The sequence below is a fragment of the Pteronotus mesoamericanus genome, unplaced genomic scaffold (assembly GCF_021234165.1).
Source record: "Pteronotus mesoamericanus isolate MK-2021 breed Mesoamerican mustached bat unplaced genomic scaffold, CSHL_Meso_final contig_65, whole genome shotgun sequence".
Taxonomy (NCBI): domain Eukaryota; kingdom Metazoa; phylum Chordata; class Mammalia; order Chiroptera; family Mormoopidae; genus Pteronotus; species Pteronotus mesoamericanus.
In genome coordinates this window covers 1,516,528-1,540,348 of record NW_026555228.1, presented here as the reverse complement: position 1 = coordinate 1,540,348, position 23,821 = coordinate 1,516,528, and the positions used below count along the sequence as shown (strand labels likewise).

At 53.4% G+C, this 23,821-nt stretch overlaps 1 protein-coding gene across 1 annotated transcript in view; it reads left to right on the top strand.

The window, feature by feature from the left end:
• ANOS1 (anosmin 1) overlaps positions 1-23,821 on the top strand; it is a 115,162-nt gene that overhangs the window by 18,987 nt on the left and 72,354 nt on the right. Inside the window, exon 2 of the mRNA XM_054581173.1 lies at positions 10,597-10,644. Within this exon, the coding sequence (XP_054437148.1) occupies positions 10,597-10,644 (48 nt within the window). The remainder of the gene's footprint in view (positions 1-10,596; positions 10,645-23,821) is intronic.

Below are 23,821 nucleotides of genomic sequence, written 5' to 3'. Positions count from 1 at the left end.
GAAGAGCATAAAATGTTAGCAGGCGGAAACTCTGAAAGGTAATCACTCTTCCCCGCTCCGCTTGTCGCTGGATCGGAGAGGCGTGGGCGGGAACTGGGGAAGGGAAAGCCCGGGGAATGGGGTATCATGTGCCAGGACACTGCAACCTCTTTCCCTTGGAAAGTGCCTTGTCTCATAAGACAATGACATGTCATTAACGAGTCACAGTCGTCTTGTTTTCAGCAAGAAGACAGATTAAATGACCCACAAGGGTCTTTTCTGATGTGTGATTATGTGGTATCATCCAAGTCAGAATTGCAGAGTTTACAAACATTCTGCGTGGGTATTCGGAATCACATGCTACCTCCCTTTTCTTGCCCGGGCTGTGGAGAACAGGCCTGGCCTTGTTTGAATCGATCTCGTACTTTCGCAGAGAGGGGCTGACGGAGCGCCCAGCGATGGAAGCAGCTGGCACAGAAGGTGACTAGGGGGGATTTAGAAGAAGACTTCAGAGGGATTTGGGGTCTGCTGATTCACCGTGGAGAAGTCAGGATTCTAAGAGCCCTTACTATGCTTTGCTACAATAATAAAGAAGATGGCTTTTAATTGCTTTGTGAATGCCTTTAGCACTGTACCCTTCGCAGGTCGGATGCGTTAAGCCCCGTGTTAGCTAAGAGGTCTTATGAAGGCATCGTTTCAGTGGCTGCTGATCTACCTTAGTTTTTGCTAAAATTTCTCTGGGTGGTTTTTCTATTTTGTTCTTGCACAGCACATCCTACGATGAAAGCAAAATAGCAGCAATTGCAACTAAACAAAGAAAAGACCTAAAGAGACTGCTGACCATCTCCAGTCATTAAAGTTACCCAAAGTATATTGTAATGAGCTGTAACTTTGCAGGACGTTGTAGCCTCTCCAGAGAATCCTAGTGCAGGCTGTCATTATGATTTGTGTCAAGTTATGTGTTTAAATTGTTTCTGCATTGCTCTCGCATTTTTTCCTGCTTTGATAATGGTTTTAATTCTTTATGGAAACTTTGGAATGGCCTGACTTTTTTTTTTTTTTTTTTTAAGAAAGTATTTTCAATTGTTTGGTACACAGCCTCCCTCCAAAGTTGCTTTTAAAAGCCCATGTGAAAAAATAGCAGAGATGCAAATCGAAACATATTGAAGGAACAAGGTGCTCTTCCATGGGTGTCCTCAGGAGAAACAGTTGTTAACTTTCAGGGACAATGTATTGAGCTGAGGTGAGGGTGTGGCAGGTCCTATTCTCCCCTGGCCCTGGCGAGAGAGCCGGGGGACTGGGAATGCAGAGCTACGCCTTGCCTCCTGCTGCCATGCGCTCCGTCCCCCAGCTGTGCCATGAGGCTCCGCCTTCATCCTCCGCACTGGCAGGGCAACGCTTCCCCGCAGCTGTCCTGCCTGCCACCGCTCAGTTAATTTCTTCAACTTACCTTTTTCAGGAAACGTGCTTCATATCGACTTGCCTTGATGGAAACGTGGCTTTTCCCAGAAGCCTCTGGCACGGGGCGCCCTTACCCTCCCCCTCCCCCTGCTCCCGCCGCCCGCCCGGCAAGGCCGAGGCCAGGCAGACGGGCTCAGGGCGCGTGTTCCCGGGCTGTGAGATCTGACGTCGGAATGTTACTGGGTAGTGTCCCAGCCTCCGAGGGGGGCGTTGAGGATGGAGCGTAAGGCGCCGGAGCTGGGCGGCCATGCACTGCACCCACAGCCTCGGGGGGCTCCCGGCACACTGTGGACCTGCGACCCCTGGTCTGCGGCCCAGGACGGGGCGAGGAGGTGGGCCCTTTGTCACTGGAGATGGGCTTCTTTCTGAAAGCGTGTGGCCTCGGGCCAGGTCCCTCTGTTCAACCCGGCCCAGCCCCCCGGTGCGGAAAGAGGGCTGCCGCTGTGACGTGTCCGTTGTGAACTCAGTAGGAATATCCGTCTCCGTTGGGGGGCGGGGACCTCTGGGTTGTACATGGCTGTATCTGCTGCAGACAATGGCCCTTATATTTTATGGAACAAGTCCCATCTTTGGGGGCTGATACATTTCCGCTCGACGGCACGCTTTGGACCGACCCTCGAGCAGAACTCCTTGCCGTTTGAGGTCTCCATGGGCTCCCGTTTGAACACGTGTGCTCGCTTTCCATGCCTTCTCTGTCCTGCTCAGGTCTCCCCCTCCCCCTGTAGGCCCCGAAGTTCAGACCAGCTGGGCCTGCTGTGCGCTGTGCGAGCCATGCGGGAGGGAACACTGGGGGCGTGCGCTGGCTGAGGGGGCCGGGGCCAGGCCTTGGGCTGAGGAGTCGGCGCCCAGACCCCTGTGCTGTGCTGGCAGAGCCGCAGGAGGCCCGTCGAACCAGGGAGCCTGGAAGCCCTGCCACCTGCCCTGCCTCCTCTACGGGCCTGCCGGGCCTGTCAGGAGCTCACCGTGCATCGTTTAATCGCTTTTTGTCAACAGCGTCGTTTCCTTGCCTTTTGGGTGCACGCAAGCTGCAACTTCCTCACTCGGCATCCACCAAGCCCTGACAGCTGCCTCCGGGGCGGTCCGTCCAATGCAGCTCCTGCCCAAGGAATTCACGCAGCGATATGGGTGCTTCCATGTCCCTTGTTCCCAGCCTCAGCTCGCGGTCTGTACTGCGCGCCCGTCCAGCCTGCGAACGCCTGGTCAGCGCCAGCCCTCCCCTTCCTTCAGCAGCCCATCAGAGCGTCACTGCGCCATTTCAGCGGCCTCCCCAGGGACTCACTTCTCCTGGAAAATGATCTCAGTTCTGGTTTCGTTGGGGGAAAACGAAGGGCCTGGGAAACTCCCTTGCGCCTGCTTCAGGGCAGTGGAACCGCTTTCCGCATATTCCAGGTCGAGATCCCTGAAACTGATACTGGGTTCGCCTTGGCTGTTTGTGTGTGTGTGTGGGGGGGGCGGGGGCGGGGGACGGGGAGGAACCCCTGTGTCCAGGGCTCCATCCCTGCACCTTCTCACCAGGGCCCCACTTTCTAGAAAGCATTCCTCTGTGTAACACTCACCCAGAATGAGCTCACTTTTCATGCAGATGTGGAGGAGCAGGGACGGCCCCCCAAACAAGAAGAGCACGTGTTGATATGAGCAAGAAAGAGGCTGCATAGAGAGCCAGCAGGCACATATATGAGGTTTCAGTGGCTCTAAGGAGCCGTAAGGAGCACATCCATAGTTACGCAGCCCTAAGAAATGTTTTTAAAGTGATAAAATGTGGACAAGGGCTTCCTTGGCCACACCCATGCTGTGTCGTTTTGCGTAATACCTTTCACCTGGTCTGGGAGGTTGGGCGTTTTCTGCTCCGTCATTTGCATTTTACAGGATTGCAGCATAAGGCAGGAAGGCCCCGCAGGAAGGGATAAGGGACAACCGGGGGTGGCTGCGGCCGATGAGAAGGACCCGCCCGAACGCAGCCTGCTCCCCTAGACGCGCAGGGCTGTTGGTTCCTACCGCGAGCACCCCCCCAGCGCTGCGCCGGCCCTGCCAGACCCGCCCCTCTCCCCCGCAGCGGGGCTCCGCGTCCTGGGCCAGGCCACGGGGGTCTGGGCGCGGGGGCTCTCGGAGCTGGGGGAATCCACGCCCAGGGGACAAGTGGAGGCCCAACGTCAGCGTGGCGTCGGAGCCTGGCTGCTCTAAACGTCAGCCTTTGTCCCCTCTGTCCCCGCAGGCATGTCTCCGGTTCTCAGCGTCCCCAGGAACCAGGCTTTCATGGCGCAGTTTATAGCAGGCCCTCTATTGCTCCTGCCCCCTTCACTTTGTAATATGAGTCATTTAGGAAATGTTAGCCATTACATTTACTGCCCTGAACCTACTTCAGGTGGGATTTTTTTCCCCCCAGCACAACTCATTTATTCTGCCTTGGAATGTAGGGTTTTATGTGATACTGTGGAGAGGGCATGATTTACTAGACTTTTCTCCAGGTAATATAAATTTTAAAACGGAGTGCGGCTTCGAGAAAATGCCTGAACTCAAGGCGGCGGCGGGCGGTGGAGGAGGGACTGGCAGATCCTGCGGGAGGAGATGGGAGCGGGAGCCGGCCGCGGGAGCCTCCTGAGACAGGCCAGGACTCCTGGTTCGGCGGCGGCCCGTGGGGCTGAAAGGGACTCTAAGGGGGAAACACCCTGTCCTCCTCGGATGCGTTCCCACCAACAGAAGGCACGGGCACGGTCCTTGTCAAAACTCATGGTCAAACGTAATGTTTCCCCTCTTACACTTCTCTGTAGAGGACTTCAGTTCTCTGCATCTATAGAATAGACTCAGCATGATTGTTTCTCAAACAATTTGTTATCAATTCTGAGTGCAGGTTTTTGTTCAGTTTCAATAGTGTCAGGCCAAGTCTCTTGGATGTTTACTCTACAGGATAGGGGTCCCCAACCCCTGAGCCACGGGCCGTGGCCTGTTAGGAACCAGGCTGCAAGCAAAGCTCGCCTGAGGTCCACCCCCTGTCTCCCCGAAGCCCCACCCACAGCGGGGGACGGGCTCGCCGGAGCACAGAGGCAGCACCGGTCAAGGTTCTCATTCCCACACAAGCGCGGTGCTTGTGTGCCAGGTGTGTCCGGGGCCCGCGTTCCATGCGGGGTGGGATGGACATATATCTGTGTGGTCAAAACTGTGTTCCTAGAGCTTCCGCTGTGACCCCGAGGCAATTTTCCTTTTAGGAGGCGATGCAAAGGCCAGGTGTTTTAGAAGAGCGATCCATAACATGAGAAAGCAATGTTATTCAGGAACCAAAACGATATACACTTTACTTTTTTCCCTTTTAAGTGGACTTGGTGTTGGAGCAGTTTTAGGTTTACAGCAAAGTGGAGCAGAAATACAAAGAATTCCCATACACCCCTTGCCCCCCTGACGTACACAACACCCCACTCTCAACATCCGACCCCGCCCCCCCCCCCCCGCCGTGGGCCGTTTGTACCGTGACGGACCTACGCGGACATATCACTGTCCCCTGGGGTCCACACTTCACATGAGGTTCCCTCTTGCCAGTGCCGGTCCTGTGGGTCTGGACAAACATGTGACGACATGCGTGTCAGGGCAGTGTCCCCCGCGGAGGCTCCGCTGCCCGACCACCGCGTGGGGTCCGTCGGCGCACGTCTCCTTCCCCGAACCCGGCGGCCCCTGGCTTTTCATGGTCTCCACAGTTTCACCTTTTCTCGAATGTCACCGAGCTGGAATCGTACGGCAGGGAGCATTTTCAGGTGGCTTCTCTCACTTACTCATATGCATGTAAGGCTCCTGGGAAATATTTGGCATGAGTGTACAGTTGAGACGGTTCCTAGCGAAGATTTTATTTTTTTAATCTTATGAGCCGTGGAAAGGCCTGGTCTCGACGTTCGTCTCTCGCCTTCCTGTCTTTTAGCGGCTGCTGAATAAATGAGAAACTTCTGAGTGCTATGACATTAGAAAAGAACATCTTTGTAGTACACACATGAAATCAAATATATATTATCCCATGGTTCCCAGATAATAGAAAAATATCCTGGATTAAAATGAATTAATGTAAATTTGAATCCCTGCTTCTATTGTTTTTCAACTTCCATTTAGCATGAAAACACAAGGATCAGCTGAGAGCAATAGCTAATGCTTTGTAGTTTTCGGGGCTGATGGGTAAAGGGACTGTTTGTTGTGGGTTTTCCGGGAGGGTTTCTGGGTGGAGCCCCTGTCCCGTGTTGCGCAGCGGTTGGGTGTTTTTCCGAACCTGCAAGTCGATGCGTCCCTGGGACTGTTCCCCACACACCTGGTTATGTTAAAAGAAAAGTGGGGCCTGGTATAATCCTCTCTTCTCTTTTCAGATGGCTGTGTCTAGATAACTAGTTTCCATTTATCTTTATCCCCTCCTGGTGGGTTGTCTCTGAGTGAATGAAGTGTTTTCTTTACTCCGAGCGTTTGAAGAATTATTTTTGCTTTAAGGGGAGAAAAATCAAAAGGCTGGAAATGGAGAAACTTTGAACGTGCCATTGAAACAATGTGGGGGGCAGGTGATTGAACTGCCTAAACTCTTTGAAAGGGGAATTGACTAGCATTCGTGTTTGATCTAGTAAAACCGATAAAATAGAGGACGTCATCTTTGTGGACGGAACAAAGCCCCGCTGTCTGATCCTTCGTGGAGGTCCCTGTCATGATTCTAGAGGCAACGTCTCCTTTGCCTAATGGACTTTGTCCCTTTATTTTGTTGGCTTTAAGCCAGAACAGGATGTTACTGCGAACAGTGTATCTTAGTTTTGTTGTCACGTGGCTTACCGGGTGAAGGCTACGGGAGTGTGAGTAAGAACTTCCCCCCGGGGCGGGGTGTGGAAACGGCACGGGCTCTTGTATTTTTCCTCCGCTCACCTGCTCGAAGAGCATCGCAGGTAAGCGCCAGAAGCAGAGGAACACACCTGGCCCAAACACAGTCCCGGGCGGTTTACCGACCTCCTTGGTGGTATTGGGCAGGCTTCTGAGAAGTTCTTTCTGGAGATAAACATTATGGAGGATGGTGATGGATTAAGGCAAAAGCATGAAAAGCCACAGAAGCTTCCGTGGAGGGAGGGGCTGTTTGAAGAAAAACAGGAAGCCTCAAACAGGGAGAGGAGATGGACACATTTTGGGGAAAGAGTGAGTGTGTGTGTGTGTGTGTGTGTGTGTGTACAAAATGTCTGCATGGAAAACTCCATGCATACATTCAAAAGACAGAAGAGGTACTGGAAAATTTTTACACCAGCTGAGGCAGGCAGACAGTTCCCCACCAAGGAATTAGGTGGTCAATCCAGGGAAGTGAAAAGGAAACGCTAGCGCTGCCCGTGGGTTGCCTGGGCAAACAGGGAGAGACTCCCCCGCCCCAGGGAGGGAAACGTGCCAGGCCCCCTTGGAGCCTCAACGCCAGGTTAGTGCAGAGAATGCGCTGTGGTCAGAGCCGGGAGGTTGTAAAGGCCGGCTCACTCCCCACTCGTCAAAGCGGTGGCAATGGCAAAGCAACAAAATAACATGAATGCACCTTCTCCCCTCTCCCGACACGCCCCCGTGTTCTGCTAAGTACTTTGCCTGGATTCTCTTTTTAATCTCCCTAAGCATCCTGTGACAGGCTGTCCTCAGTAATGAAAGTCCTACAATCATAATAAATAATCTTTTGTGATGGCTTGCTCTTGCCCCAGCTGTTTCTTTCTAATGACACAGCTTTTTGGTCTGGCGATTAGTGGGAAATTTTGCTTCAAATGAGAGTGCTTTGGTTGAGGAATTGCACTGATATTAATTCTCAGTCATAAGGAAGCAGCTTAGCAGGCCCTGCAACGAGGGTTTTTTTTGGTCATTTTCGTGGGCGTCTGAGCCAAGGGGGTGGGCTCCGTAGTTTCCCTCGGGGTCCCTGCCTCTGGTGTCTGCCGCGGCCTTCCCTCCCCCTTCTGTTGCTGGGGTTCGGCCCTTTCCCCCACAGTCTGGGGGAGCAGAAGAACGTTGACCCACACGAGCCCTGCCTCATCGTCTTTGTATTATTTTAACCCTCTGACATGGACTAAAAAAGCTATTTCCAGGGATAAGTCAATACCCGCTACCGTCTGCCTTCTACCGATGTCCCTAAGCTCCGGTCCTGTTCTTTGCACGGGCCCACCCGCCTGTCCCCGAGACATCCTCCCCTGCCTCTGCAAGGTTAGAGGCTGGGGCTGGCTCTGGTGACACTCCGTCTCCCGGCAGTGGGCTGTGGCCACCAGCTTTGCGACCGTGCACAGGGCCGTCGGCCGCGTGGACCGCCTCTGTGTTAACTGGGGGACGGCGAACTGCACCCCGGGTCAGACCGGGAGGATTGCGGGGGACGCGCATGCGGGGCACCAGAGCCAGGGCCTGCTGGAGGGACGCGGCCAGTAGTGTAGCAACGGCATTTATTAATAACCACCGTGTCTAAGGCCTGCTACCCTTCGCGTGATAGTTCTGCCCATGCGCTTTTGGGGGCCCGGCCGCCGTGGCCACGCCTACTTTTGCAGCCCCGTCACCTCGCGTGCGTAGGGAGCGGCTTTGACAGACGGGTGCCCCGTCTCTGGCAGAGGCAGGAACCGTCCGTTGCCAATGTGGGACTTTCAGGCAGAGCGGAAACAGGAAGCCCTCCCTCCTGGGCCTCAGTGCAGGTGGGGAGCCCAGCCTGAGATCCAAGGAAACACAGCCCGCGGCCCAAGAGGGTGTGGCACGTCTCCTGTCAGCAGTACGGCAGGCGCCGCCGCCGCCCTGAAGGGCCCTCTTGTCCCCGCTGGAGGTTCTGTTCCTCGGTGCAGGGGAAGCAAGGCCTGGGAGGGAAAGGGCCTGGAAGCGGGCCCCGTGTCTGGGTTCTCAGAGCAGGCAGCGGGACCCTCTGACTTGGCTCCAACAGGCGGACGTCCTCAGACCGTGGCCCCGGAAAAAGCATCTCCCGGGACCGGCGTGCCCCTAGCCTCCCTGGGCTCTTTACAGACAGTGGGGTCGGGGGCGCGGCGCTGAGCCCGGAGCATGCCTGTGGGGCCCAGGATGTGCTCGGACAGACGTGCTCTAGGGCCGTCCCCGCAGGAGTGGCTCTGGGCCGTCCCCGCAGGAGCCACTGTGTGGTGCACAAGGAGCCTGCCCGGAGAGCAGGCGGGGTCGGGCCCCCACTGGCAAGGGTCGCAGAGCTGCCCCGGCCCCACCAGCTCCCCGACTCCTAGCCCGCGCTGGGTGCGGCTCCCTCTCTTTGGGCCGCGCTTCCATCTGCCGAAGCCCCCCCAGGAACCTTGACTTCGTTCCAGGCCACGGGCTCCTTTTAGGAACTGTCTGTCTGTCCATCGTACCCCTTCATATCAGCACTTCACATCCGGCGACGAAGCCTTGTTCACGCTCTCTCCAGCGGTGGCCCAGACCCAGTCGAATTATGTCTGTGAGCAAACCTGCCCCAGAGCCTACTCACCCGCGTCCCGCACTCGCTGTGCTCTCCGCCAGCTTCAGGCCTTCCTGGTCTGCCGGCCGGACGGCGACGTGTAGGGAGAGACAAAGGCCCACTGAGCGCGTGTGGCGCTCGGTCGGGTCGAGCAGGTTCACGCTGGAGGGGCTGAACTCGTAGGTGTGTGTGGACTCGTAGGTATGCGTAGCCGTTCCGGGAGGTTAAGGCTGTACAGGTGCGTGGGGGCCCCATGGTAGCGAGATTTAATAGCTGACGCTTTCCCGGGCAGCTGGCAGCTCTTAGCCTAATGGTCTTCACCTGGAAGAAGAGGCTTTCTAATCCCGTACAGTTGAGATCGATCCAGTGGTTTTGGGAATCCCATATTGTTAGGATACATTATTAGAAATGGGATCGATTAAGATATGTTATTGGAAGGGGAAGACCAAAACGTGGCATAGCCATGCCATGGAATTGGACAATAGAAAGGAACGAAGTACCAATACATGCGGTGATAGAGACGAAGCAGAAATGCCCTAGCACTTAGCATAATGTAAAACATTAGGAGGAGGAAGAAGCCAGATGTGGAAGGCCACATGCTGTGTAGTTGCTTTTATGGGAAACGTCCAGAGTAGGTCCGTCTGTAGAGACAGAAGGTAGACTTGTGGCTGCCCGCGTCCGTGGGGAAGGGGAGGGAACAGGGGCACCTGTCTCTTTCTGGGTTGATGGAGATGTTAAAAATGACTGATAGAGTGTTGCACGGTCTTGTGAATATTCAAAAAGCCACCGAATGGGTACACTTTAAAGATCAGTGATTTTTATGTACGTGAATTTTCTCTCAATAAAGTTATTATAAATATTTTCTAAAGACATTATTGTTTCACTTTTTTTTTTAACTGCAAATGAACATCCATTCTGATGTTCTTACAAATGAAAAGTTTAGATCTTCAAACAGGAAACAGGCTATTTCATCTCATACTCAACTCAGACTTCAAAAACCCCAAGGTCACAGCACGACATCTTAATTACTGGGTGATGGTTTCTTTGGTCTCTCCCAAGTACCCGGTCCTGGCATAATCTGATGTAAAGTGTCACAACCAAAGGAAAAACTGTGACCAATATCTTCATCGGGTGAAACTAGAAGCTTCTAGGCAGGCGCTTGCATGTTAGGGATTAAGAAATCCTAGTCCTAAAATGTGTTTCCTGATGAGTGAAGGTCAAGCCATGTGCATTATTTCACTTACTCATTCCCAGACCTCACACATCACTGTTGTCCCTTTGCTTTACCAGTGGGTAAACTGAGGCACGGGGCTAGTTCATCCCTCGTTCATGTCGCTCACCCGGGACGCGGGAAGGAGGAGGCTTTTCACGGGAGGGCTGACTCATCCAGAAGCTGAGTTTGGTGGCTCAGAGCCTGCTGGGTGCCCAGCTTGTGAAGTCACCAAATCTGCTTTGACAGGAAGGTCTGAGCGTGTGTTTCCCTGCTCGCGGCCAGCTCACGACGAGCGATGGCTCACTTCCCTGTGCGCAGCTTGGAATCGGTATTATTTTATCCATCTTTGTTTCTATCGTGAAGCCAAGGGCAAAACCGGACGTACGTTCGAAACGCATTTTCTATTTTAGGAAAAACACCTGTCAGGATGGCAACGTTGGTCTGTTGGTGCCTGCAAATATTGAAAAAGTCTCTTCACGCACACCAGCGTGTTGGCAGCATCCCGTTAGAAAATGATTTAACTTGTCAATATTTCTTTTTCTCTTTGCAGAACAATGGCTCCCTGGTTTGGTGCCAGAATCACAAGCAGTGTTCAAAGGTACGTGCTCTAGAACTATGTCCCTATTTAAAAACAACAACAACAACAACAAAAAACCTTTTTAATTTTGGAATAATGAGAGAGTCCCTGGAAGCTGCAAAATTGAAGTACAAAGTAATCGTGTGGGCCCTTCACCCGGTCCCCACCCGTGGCTACACTTGATGCTTTCACAGAACAAAACCAGAAGCCGGGCCTTGACGGGCGTATAACTCGCAGGTGCCTCTACGCGGTCGTATCAGACGTGTCGTTTCTGTCCTCACTGCTGCAGCCCCAGGATACGCGCGTCCTTATTTGCAACTACCACCTCATTCCTCTCTTTGTTCCGCAATATTTTTAATGAAGCAATAGAGCGCCTTCTGGTTGGACCAGAAGATTGAATATATTTTACTTAGATCTGAGTTATAGTGTATAGGGTTTGTTTGTGTGTACGAATTGCTGGTTAAATACTTTGATTCTTTTCCACGTTGGAGTAGTTCACGCGGCACACGCATACTCTAAAGTTGTCATGATACTCATTTATATCTTTAATAGCATACGTTTGTACCTCAGTCCGCAAACTTTACAATGTGAAGGCACTTTGGCTCCACTCAAGAAGTAGGTTTTACATTTAGTTATATAAACGAATGAAGTTTAAACTTGCTAAAGAGAGTGGAGCCATTTTGGGACCACAATAGTGTTCGATGGGATTTATTTGTGGACATTATTTTTAGACCTAACATCGAAGCAGTCCTTTATTTCATAACCCAAATTTTATTTGAGCAATACACAAGGCATAATTATAGAGAATTTCATAGCATAATTATGAAGAATGTTATTATTTTGAAAGGTCTTTCAAGCACGTTATCTCCAAGTAAATGATTATAGAATAGTGTTCCTAAACTTAAAACTTTATGATAATCCACTCCCACCTTCATGTAGGCGCTGTGTCAGTTCATAGACACAGATGTTGTTAAATATGGAACAGAATTAGCTGAATGTGAACTAGTTTGGTGAAAATAAGCTTTGCTTAGCTCTGACTCTCTAGATCCTGGGCAGACATGAACTGTCTGGTTGGTGGCCCTTTTCCACTTTTTCTGAAACATCATTAGCCGTCGCTCTGAAGACACGTCTCCTGGTGCCCACCACTCACGTGTGGCAGTGGCCTCCCGTTATCTGTCATCGCAGTTACCTGTGGTAAACCTTGGTCTGAAACTATTACATAGACGAGTCCAGAAAGAAACACTTACAAGTTTAAATTTCATGCCGTTCTGAGTATCCCGATGGCTTCGCCAGCAGTCCCTGTCCCCTGGCCCGGAACGTACATCGTCCCTTGTCCGCTGTTCCCGCCGGTTCATCCCTCACCAGCCGTCTCGACGGTCAGCTTGGTGATCAGGGACAGAGGCCGAATTCATGGAACTTGTTATAGCCTGCTGGTGCAACGTTCCATTTTATTATTAGCGCTCGTTGCTAATCTCTTACTGGGGTGAATTTATACATTAAACTTTATTGTAAATGTGTGTGTCTAGGAAAAAGCACAGTACATACAACGTTTGGTATTATCTGCGGTTTCAGGCCTTCCCCGGGGATTTTAGGGCAAATCTCCCATGGGTTGGGGGGGGGGCGACTGCAATTATTTTTCAACCGGAGTTTTGGGTGATTCATTTATATCAGTGTTGCAGGAAAGGGTACACACACACACACACACACACACACACACACACACCCCTACACCCCCCCCCCCCGCAGGACGCTAAAATTTCATAGGCACTAGTTTTGTTCAGTGTTCTCTTGGTTGGGTATTATGTAGACAATAATTGGTTGCATCAGCACTATTTCTCATTTACGCACCTCCTTTCTCCTCATCCCAGCAAGAAATTAATTGATTCTTTTTTTATACATTTGCCATTTTCGTGAAAGAGGTTCATTCGAACTAATTTCACCTCATTTGTTTATTTTTATTACCTGCCTGGGTCTCTCTCTGTCTCCCCCATGGTGCCCTTAGCTCCTTGACGAACTGCTGTTAAAACATCCTCATTAAGAAACGTCGTGGCGCTCGGGACTGCAGGTTGTTAAACTATATTTGTAATTGAATGATCAAGGCTTGCACTTGAGACTGAATTTTACAGGAAAGAAATCAATTCCTTTGGTCTAAAAGCAAGAATGAGTCAATAAGCCACAGCTCAGCCCAACAGGAACTTTGGACTCTCTTACAAAGGGTTATTCCTAGTCCGAATCCTTGGGAAGGACCCTCACGTGTCCATCGCTACGTGGCCCCTGTGGGCATGAGCATCGCCGTGTACCTTCGTGCACGAGGACGACGCGTGTTTCTTTTGAGATTCATGAAGCACCTGTGGGCTTTTCCTCTGAGTCTGTAAGATAATGGGGAGAGCGGGGAGTGATGGTAACGTCATTGTCCAGGTGGGGACATTTAGGCACAAACACAGTGGCTGGTGGTCTTGGGTCACTCAGCAGATAGGTAGAGGCGCCTGAACGTTGGAACGCGGTTCCCTACATTGTGCTGCGTAGAAATCAATGACTTGGAAAACTATTTTGAACAAATATGGGGACAGAAGGGTAAAAAAAAAAAAAACCAGGAACAAGAACAAAAACAAACAAAAAACACCCAGAAATGATAGGGTTTTCTGAGTACGTGTTAAAAGATAAGGCGTATGTAGTATTTTACACAAACCACACACTTCCGAGCCATTTCGGGCTCTTCCCTCCAGAATGCGATCTCCTTTTCCCACATAACTGCCCTGCCCCCTTGTCCACTCCACCCTCATCTCTCACGGGGCCCACGCACAGAGAGTCCGCCACAGCGTCTCCCAGCTCCTGCCCCCGCCCACGTGGCTGCCGGAAAGACCCGGCCGCCCCCAGGCCGCACCGGCTGCTGAGTGCCTTACACCGTGCGAGGCGCTGCCGCTCCGACGAAAGCATTGCCCGGCCTTGCCTTCTGGAGTCGCCTTTCTGCCCAGGTCCCTGCTGCCTGGCTCGTCCTGTAGTGACTCCTGTACCTGCCGCGCTCCCTCGCCTGCGCTGCGGAGCGCGGGCCCCGGGGCGCCGGCTCTGTTCTCCTTGCTCCCCAGAGTGCCCTCCGAGCCTAGAGTGACGTCAGGCACAGGATAGGCACTCAACAAATTGCTGTGATGAATGAATGTGTGAAACCCTCCCATTACATTCTTTCCTCCGCAAAGGACATCATCACCGCATTGCCTTTGGGCCTAAAGGAACACACAGTCGGCTGCCTGGGGGTAACTCAGCACCACGGCCTGCGTTTGCTGGGGAACTCTGCTTTCCTCCCGGGGCTGATCTGTGCACAATGAGACCAGCGCCCCCCTGAGCTCCATGCCCCCCCTGCCCCTCCCCGAGACCAGAGTGGCAATGTGTCTGGCAGAGGCTTAGGCTGGCGTTTGTAGCCTGGGGAGATGTCATTCTCAGGGGGACGTCTGTGTGTGGCAGGAGCCGTTTTTAGCTGTCCCAGCTGGTGGTGCCGGGTGACGGGCATCTAGTGGGTGAAGGAATGTGGCCGTGTTCCAATAAAACTTTATTTGTGGACACTGAAATTTGAATTTCATGCAGGTCTCACCTGTCATGAAATTGGATCGTTTTCCCAACCACTTCAACATGCAGGAACAACTTGGAGCTGGGCGGCTGCACAGAAATGGGCTCCGGGCTGGGTGGGGCCCTTGGCCACGCTTCCCCCAGCCCTCTATTAGGCCTCCCGTTCACGTTGGCAAAACCACACTAACCAACAGACCCGCTTTCTTCTGTCATGGAAAATGCAAGTGTGGAGGCACTGAAACTAAAAAAAAAAAACCAAACACCCAGCAGCATCCGACATCATTTTTGCAACCCTTTGGGTCATCTCGGGAGGACGTATTGCAAGAATGAGTGGTAAATAATAGGAAGACAACGCCGAAACATCACAGCTTTTGAAAACCCAAGGCTCATGTATCATGATGAGAGCCAGAAAACATTGTGACAGGCTTGGAAAGCAAACGGGCACTGGGTGTCCTGCCGCCGTAGCCTCTGCCCGGGGTAGGTTCATCGTTTGCGGCCTGTGAGGCCTTTCCCCGCTCGGTCACAGCGGACCGCGGCTGGGAGCGGGCACGGCTCTGGTCCCGGGCACTGCAGACGAGTTGTCTCCGGGGCCTAGATGCTGGGCCCACGAAGAGGCCCTCCCCCAGCTGCTGGCCCATCCGTTCCAGCCTTGGAACAGACCTCCATGCATGTTTCTTGGCTGTCTCCTTGGACCCAATTGTCACCCGAGCCTGGCCCTTGCCGCAGGCTGCGAGTTAAACCAGGTCTTTCAGCGACATCCTTTAACATTTGCGGGAGAGGCGTGCTCTTACGTTAGAAGAGCCTCTTCCCTTCACATGCACGGTGACCTGGGAACCTTGCACCTCATTGTGGCTCCCGGGTGCCAGCCCACCTGTCTCTGGGGACCGGGCATGCTCATCGGCCCCCCCTTGGGGGTTGTAACTGTCTCGCTGGATTTGTGTCCCCTTTGCTTTGGAGGATATGGGTCACAAAGCCGCCATTTGGTCGGAGTGCCAGGCAAGGGGCTTTGATCTCAGTGGGGGCTGGGCGCCCTCCAGGGCCGTAGCTCCAAATCCCCAGGCACCTCCCAGGCTTGCTCGGAGCCACCTGCCGAGGTGAGGAGGATGGGGGTGGCTTGTGTGGACATGTGGACGGCTTCACTGGACATCTGAGAGATGTATGGGACACGGGTCCAAACTCTGACACACAGTCCAATGGGGCTGGCCAGGGAGGCTTTTGTGCTGTGTTAAATGCTTCCTGATTTATGGGGTAACAACTGCACGTCCTTAGAGGGAGGCCAAAGAAAATCCATCCGAAGGAGGGAAGACGAAAGCTCATAGAAACAGCTCTGCTGGACATCCTTTCTTTCTCTCCAATTCTGAGAAACAGCAGACGGTTTATATATCTTAAGACATCGCAAGCCTATTGGAACACTTACTGACAAGCGTACGATTTCCCCTGGCCTGACCTAATCCACTTCAAGGACAGAGCTGGTGTTTATCGAGCATGTCTTGTTCACCGCACCGATGCGTTTGGCCATTACAAGCAATTGCATAGGCAGACGCACCATCGACCAGGACTGTCCAGAGGCGCGTACGTGTGCGCCACCAGAAGACAGAAGGCTGTGCAGGAGACACCTCCGATGGAATAAACGGGTCCCTTTCTTGGGGGTACCAGTGCGCTCAGGTCCGTAAATGGAGATCGCGACGTTATTTCTCAGCAGGGAGCGAACAGGCTGTGCCGTTGTGGGAGGAGAAGAGAGACAAATCCTATCAATTGCTTAAAGCAGGGTCGGGATTAACCCTTGTACACACTGCACATGAACAGAAATTGTTAGGTGTGTGACGCATTGGCCAGTGTTCTCTCGAGAAACTAAGTGGTGTGTACAAAATCATCTTAGCGTGCTCCATAAAATGCAAATCTGCCCAACGATCCTCTGGCATCATGCCTGTCAACAGCGTGAGGCGAGGTGCCCCATGACCTTTACATTTGCGCGGGTCCTTTGTGCTTACCAAGAGAGGACGTCTCTCTTAAGGGACACGCGCTCTGGCACCTGACGGCCTCTATGGGGGTGGAAATCGAATGACCAGCAAGCCTGAGGGACGACTTAGGGAAGTGTCCTGGTCACGTCCTCCTTCCCTCTTCACTGAGCAGGAACGTTTGGAGGCAGCGCGTCTGTCATATAAAGGCAGAAAGGGGAGAGAGACAAAGACAGAGGGAGACAGGGGAGGGAGGCAGAGAGCAATTTGGAACAGACACCACAAAGAACGTACAACTGAGATCGCTCAATAAACACCTACTTTCCAAAGCCTCCTGTGGGAAGCGCTAAGGAATGAAGGAATGCGCGCGCTGCCGGTTTCCACCTCGGCCCCTTCTGGCAGTACTGCGGGCGGATGGACGAATTAATGATGTGAGCAGTTGAGGGTTTGCCGCCCCGCTCCCCATCGGCCAGGGCCCCTGGAATGCAGGCTCCCAGTCCTAACCTGAGCTGGGGGCGCGGAAGGCAGCCGGGACACCCTTCCAGATCTGCTCTGGCTACGCCGCCCTTCTTACGGTCACTGCCCTCTGCCCGCACGCTGCCAACTCTCGGCAAACGCGTCAGTGTGCTTAGGGTGGTGATCGTTTGCCTGGGGTGCCTAGAACGGTGCCGGGTGTCTTAGTCCAGAAACTAGTCTAGCTGCTGGTAAAACAGCCAGGCTTGTCGTACAGTCGCGATCGAAGGAAGAGAACAGGCCCTTATTTAGGTTTCAGTCCAACATGTGCCATACGAAAAGCGCAACGTGTTTCTCATTTTCCACCTTCATTTTCATGGGTGAGAAGGACTTCCACCTGCCGCAAGCTTCAGCGCACGGGCTTGAGGCAGGACTGAGCCCTCCCCCCCCGCCCCCGCCCCGCCTTGGCTCACTCTCCTCACCCTTCCCCGATCTCTTGATCCCTCTCTATGAACGTGTCTTTGTGTCGGATGATAGCACAGGCAAACGAAGATGCTTCTGACGCTCACAGTCAAAGGAGGGCTCCTGACGTTTGGCTTTACACATGGAACCCAGTGTGCATGTGTGAAAAACATCTCGGATGCATTACACGCTGGTTATGGTCTGACAGGTGTTTTGAAGCTGTAATGTGTTCATCAGAAGGCGTAGCGTGTGCACGAGCGTCGAGTGCTTGGACACGTTGGGTCTGGTGGGGCAGCTGGCCCGAGACACCAACGCCTCCCAATGGCTGGGGGCTGTGGTGTCAGCAACTGGGGGGGGGGCAGAATTTGGGGGCACTGACCATGAGGTTGTACCGTGTTGCCTGACCTTACCTAAGGAGGGTCCCTGTTACTATTCTCTCCTGGGGTGAAAATGCTCCCCGGAACCGAGAGGGTCCCCACTCGCTTTACTGCTTTCATCATTTCGATTCTATCCTGTAGGCAGTCCTTGACCTGGGGGTCAAGCCCAGCTGTCCTACCTAGTCCAACACAGGCGTTCCTCAGAGCAGGCCTCGGAAACATCGTATCGCTATGTTTTTAAGAGAGCAACCCTTACAGGAAGTATCAACCTAGGTTTTAATTTTCATGCTGCTTCCCCCCACCCCCCGCCCCTCCGGGGTGAACAAGATACACTCTTGCTATGCAACTTTCCTGATGAAATGAACATAGTTATTGTGAACAAAAATAATTTTCCTTTCTCAAGATTCTGACCTTTTACCCATTGTATTTGGAAGAACCTCTCTCACCCTGCAAATAATTTTGTTCAACAACCCTGGTATTTTTGCAACCAGTTTGGGTCAGAGAACCAGCTTGTAAGAGCTGTTGCTGGGAGGGAGCACCATAGGGCGATGTGAAGTGTGTGTGTGTGTGTGTGTGTGTGTGTGTGTGTGTGTGATGCTGACGCTGGGCATTTGTCCTAAGTAGGTTTTGTGCCCTGAAGTTACGGCCGCTGTCTGCATGGGCTCCACCGCTGAGGCGGTATCTTCTGTTTTCCTGGGGGTGGAAGAGAAAAGGACTCAGATTTCTACGGAGGACCTTCGTCACGTGCCGCCTTCCCCTCAGATGCCTGTCTGGGCGGAGGTCACATGGCCCTTTCTTCAGACACACGCCCTCCTTAGGACCTTCGGTTTTCACCGTGGGTGTCCGCTAACCGCAGTCCTGCTAGCTCTGAAACGACAACGACGTGTCCCCACGGCCGTGGCACCGCGACACTCGCCTTGAACGTGAACATCAAACTTGTTGTGTCCCTGTCGCACGAACAACACTGATACATGCCTGACGGACACATCGTTTCCAGACGCTCTGACAGCTGCGCCTCGATCACGAGACTCAACTGTGTCCCGTTACCAAGTGAAAGTCGCCCCTATGGTTGCCCCTCTGAGAACATGCTGTAACATTCCTATTCTCTGAAAGTGTCACACAAACCCAGGCCCTGAGGCCTTGGCGGGGACATTGTGCTGTCAGGCTGTGCCATGCCACCGTTAGCAGGACACGTGGAGAGACGTTCATTCTGGGCGCAGTATTGGGACTAACTAGGACTCCCCTAGAAACTGCTGACATTTGCAGTCTATGGATCCTGCGAATTGCATTATCAATAACAGTGTTTCTCCCTTCGAATAGGCTGTTAGGGAGGCAGAAGATAAGACAACCTGTTTTCAACAAGGGAAACTAGCTTTATCCCTGACGCCACGTATGGATTTATTGGCCCAGCCTTTTATTTTGATTCCCCTTTATCTCATTTCTCTCACCCACTTAAGAGTTGCTTTGCGGCTGTATCGTACGGATCTTTGTGAATTATCTCGACTCCATTTAAGAGGGAGACAGGCCATAGATCAAGCCCAATGAGTTGTTTGGCTTCCTGAACCATTTTATGCACAATTTCATGGCCAGCCGAGAGGACGCGCGGCGACATCTGTATTCACGCCGGCCGTCCTCCGGCGGCGGGGCGAGGGCCGCGGCATCCTTGCACGTCGGGCAGGAGCAGCCCCGAGCACAATGAGGCCCTGGCTGCGATGGGGCGAGCCAACAAGGGGCTGTGGTTTAAAACGGCGAGGCCAGGCCGAGCGGCGCAAACTTGTCCGGACGGGAAATGAGGTAAGTGGAACAAAGGTGAATAGCTTTTGTTCGTGTTCACCATTTGGAGCCAAAGGGGTTTGGCCCGGTCTTCACAGATCTTAAGTCATAAATAGCAGGGGTCAGAGAATAGTCTTTAAAAGTAGACAATAAAGAAAGGAATTCTCTCATCTGGGTCTTTTCAGAGCCAGTGTGGGTGAGTTCATTTTCCATGTGTGACGGGGAAGGAATGACTACAGGCTGCACTTTGTAAAGATCTCTCTCCCTCTCGCGCGCGCTCCCTCGCTATTATGAGTGTTACGAGCAGGAAACGCTTCTGCCGATTTCTCTGCAGGGCCTTCGGCATGTGCCTTGGGTGGCAGGAGTCCCTGCTGAAAGTGGCAGCCGGGAGAGAGATGCGTGCTCGCCGGGGTGGCGCCTCTTTAGCGGCCCACCCCAGCGACAGACAGGCAGTGCCAGCGAGCTGTCCTTAGGCCAGAAGCTCCGCTCACGGGGCCGTGCATCGTCACATGGGCAGGCAGCTGGGGCACGAGGCAGGGGCAGGAGAAGCTGGCTGGTGGATGGAAACATGGCATCGTGTGGCATCGCCTTACAGAACACTGTGCATTGTCAGGAATTCCAAGGGAGGGAGTCGGGGTCCGACTCCCACGGGGACCTGCTTGCCAGCAGTGTGGACGCCGTGGGGCCAGCGGCAGCCTTGCACCCCGCCAGTGAGGGCGCGTCCGCGGTGTGCCGCCCCGGCGGGCCTCTCTCGCGTGCCTGGGCGGGGGCACCCCCGGCAGCAAGCGGGGCACTGCCCAGGCTCCCGCTGTCTCTCAGGCCCCTCGCAAGGCTGCGGTGTGCTCTCCACGGTGAGGCTTCGGACGGTCCGCAGCCCGTTCTCACAGCGCAGAGGTTGAACTTGGGTGGCTGCCGATGAATGTGCCGTTTCCCAAGAGAACCGCACAAAGGCGTGGGGGCTCGGGCTCCGTGAAGATTCATGCTTCGGCGCCGGGGCGGGTGCGTTGGGCCACTCCTCCTCGGCGCGGGGCGCGGGGCGTGCGAGCGTGGGCTTTGACATCCAACTGTATGCCCGTTTTGCCTCTTTGTACGAGCCAAGAATGCCTGCACTGAGGATAACCCGCCCCTCCTCCTAAATCCTGCCACCGAGAGATGCTTGCCCGGGCTGCATTCTGAGGCGCTCAATGAGCCTTTAACGTGGCTTTATCTGCCTCAATGAGCACAGTGTCCTGGGGCCGGGAATTCACACGATGCCCGAGCAGCCCTGCCTCGTCTTCGGGGCTCTCTGGGCGCAGAAATAATCCCTTCCGAGAACCTTGGACAAAGCCACGGCACTGTGTGGCCTAATCAGCTGTAAATCTTGGCCACCTCGAAAGTGTTGCGTGAAGCTGCGTGGGGAAGCGTTCCGATCCCCAAGGAGCCTGTTGGCTCCGTCTCGGGAAATGCAGACGGGGGTTCGAAGACCCAGGGCAGATGGGCAGCATCGTTGCTGGACTTTGGAGCTCGGGGGGGCTGCTGGCTTTGCCCCCCAACTTCCACTTTGGTGCTCTGCACCCTGTGTCTGCCTCCCTTTTGCATTGTCTGTGTATGTGTGTGTGTGCGTGTGTGTGTGTGTGTGTGATATTGAGACAAAAAGACAATGAGGCGCCTCCGGACTTTTGTTTTCCAACTGGTAATGGAGAATATTATGAGGAGGCGTGGACGCTGACGGAATCTTAAATGACAGAGACTGTGAGGCTTCTCTCAGCACTCAGTTGCTTGCTGCCCAGTCCTGGTCCCACACGTGCAGAAGAAAAGAACCAAGGCTGGGGTGTCCCACGCCCAGGCCCACGGGCCGCAACAGAAACCCGGATGGGGCCAGGTGGGCTGTCACTGCGCTGCATTGTCCCCAGGCCCGAGGTCCCAGGGTGCCCCCCCGGTGTGTGGACGTGCAAGGTCATACCAGTAATGCACCGAGAGCAGCATACGCTAAGCCTTCACGGGCTTAGAGTGCACGCCAGCGGCCTCTTTGTCAGTCACGGAAATCGAACCGAAATAAGACCCTGGCACTTGTCCTCCGAGACGGGGCAGGCCGACCGAGGGCTCCGATTCTGGAATGTCTCTCCCTCCCCAGCTCACCTGCCTGACTATCCTGCCCGTGTGGGGGCGCAGACCGCTCCGAGACAGCCCCCCGTTCCTTGTTTCTGATGTACGGCCCCCTGAAAACCCCCTCGTCACGGGGTCCTGATGTAAACGCGTGTCCTCTGCCGTTGGCGTGAGAGGTGGTGCGCAACATGGGGGGCAGGATTCACTCTGGGGGGGACGTGCTGAGGCGGTGACCCCTGCGCCCTCTGACCTGGACCGAGCTGCCTGTCTGCCCTCCCCTAAGCCACCCCTGCCCCTGCTTCTCAGCGTGAACTAAGAACGTGGCTGCTCGCTCCGTCCGCTGGCTGAACCCTCCCCGTCCTCCTGGTGCTTGCCGCCCTTCGCCCCGGCGCCGTCCTTCCGCCGAGCTCAGGGTCACGTGTCCGACGGCTCGGGCGTCCTGGCCGCTGCAGCTCGAGCAGGGACCCTCCTGGCAACAGGCGTGTTGCCGGCCACGCTGCTGCTCCCGTTTTCCCTCTCCCAGCTCCCTTCCCAGACACGAGCATGTGTCTCAAGTGCAGAGGCCGGGCTCTCACCTCTCCGCCTTCTGGTTCCGCAGGGCTGGGCTGGGGCCCAAGACTCTGTGTTTCTAAGAGTTTTCCAGGGAACTCTGGGGCTGCGGGTCCAGGCGGCCTTGGAGGTTCCCATCATTAAGGAGGAGGATAGCGGTAGTATTTTTTTTTTTTTTTGGTAGATGGTCTCCATCAAGTTGAGAAAGTTCCCCTCTCCTCTTACTTTACGGTGCATTGTTACCATGAACCGGTCTGGGATGGTGTTAAACGCTTCTTCTGCATCTGTTGATAGGCCCGTGTGGTTTTCCTTTCTCGGCTTGCTGATAGGACGGGCCGCGTTAAGTGATTTTTCACATGTTGACCCAGGCTTCCATGGCTGGGATAAATCCCGCTTGACCGCGGTGTGTAATTCTTCTCGAACATTTTTGGATAATGTTTTCTGGAAGATTTTTGCCTCTGTGTTCGTAAGAGATTTGTCTGTGATGTTCTTGTGCTGTCATTTTCTGGTTTGGGCAACAGGGTAATGCTGGCCTCATCGAATGCGTGAGAAAATATTCCCTCCTTTTCTGTCTTCGCAAAGAGACGATGGAGAATTGATACAATTCCTTGCTTAAATGTTTGGTAGTTTCACCAGGGAAGCTGTCCGGCAACGTTGCTTTCTGTTTTGAAAGGTTATAAATTCTTGATTCCGTTTCTCTCATAGATGTTACGCCTATTCAGGTCATCTCTTTCTTCCTGTATGACTTTTGGCGGATAGTGTCTTTTCAGGCATTAATGCGTGTCATCCAGGGTGTCGGGTTTGTGGGCAGAGACTTGTGCATAGTCTTCCTCGACTAGCCTTTTCCCGTCTGTGAGGTAGGTCTGTGGTGATCGCCCCTCCTTCCTTTCTGCTGTGGGCAGTTTGTGTCCTCTCTCTTTTTCTTTGTTGACGGGCTGCAGCTTTAATGATGTCATCAGTCTTTTCAAAGAACCAGGTTTTGGTTTTGCTCGTTTTCTTGACTGGTTTTCTGTTTTCGATGTTATTGATTTCTGCTTTAATCCTTAGTCTTTCTTCTCTTCTGCTTGTTTTGGATTTGATTTGTCTTCTGGCTTTCTAAGGTGGAACCTTAGATGACTGACTTCTGATCGTTCATGTTTTCTGGTATATACAGTCAATGCGATATCATTTCCTGTAAGCACTGTTTTCCCTGCATGCCACAAATGTTGAAAAGCTAGGCGTTTTTTTTTTACTTTCATTTAATTCAAAATAGTTTTAAATGTATTTTGAGATTTCTTCTTTGACCCCTGTGTTATTTTGAAGTGTGTTGTTTAATCTCTATGTCTTTCGGGGTTTTCCAGGTATCTTGCTGTTAACTTTAAGTTTTAATTCTGTTGTGATGCGGGAGCAGACATTTATGATATCTATTTTTAAAATTTGTGAGGATGTGCTTTTTGGGGCCCAGAACGCGGCCTATCATGGGGTTGAGTGAACTTCCCATTTTGCTGTGCATGACCTTTTTCTTCTCCTCGGGGACATTATTCCATGTCCCAAGCCATTCCTTTATTTTATTTCACCCCCAACTAAAATTCATCCAGACAAGCGGAGTTCTAGGGAGTTTTATGGTCATTATTTTGAAAAAAAGAAAAAGAAAAGAAAAGGGTACTGTGTCTAGGACGTGAGCTCCTTTTCTGTTTACGGAGAAGCCCCTCCTTGTTCACAGCCTGCTCTGCATCTGAGAGCCCCAGTGACCCGGTCCCAGGAGAGAGGGGACGCCCCCAGCAGAGGCTGCGGGTCAGAGCAGTGTCCGCAGCAGGAGACGCGAGGCTCTGCTCCGGCCTGTCCTCCTGGCCTGCGCTCTGCAGAGCCCCCGCCCCCATCCCGGGCAGAGAGCGGCCCACGGGCACCCTCTCCGGCCGCCCTGGACTTGCTGTGCGGGGGTGTGGGGGAACCCGAGCTGTGTGCCCGCAGCCCCTTCCCTTCTGGGTGCAGAGCTGGCTC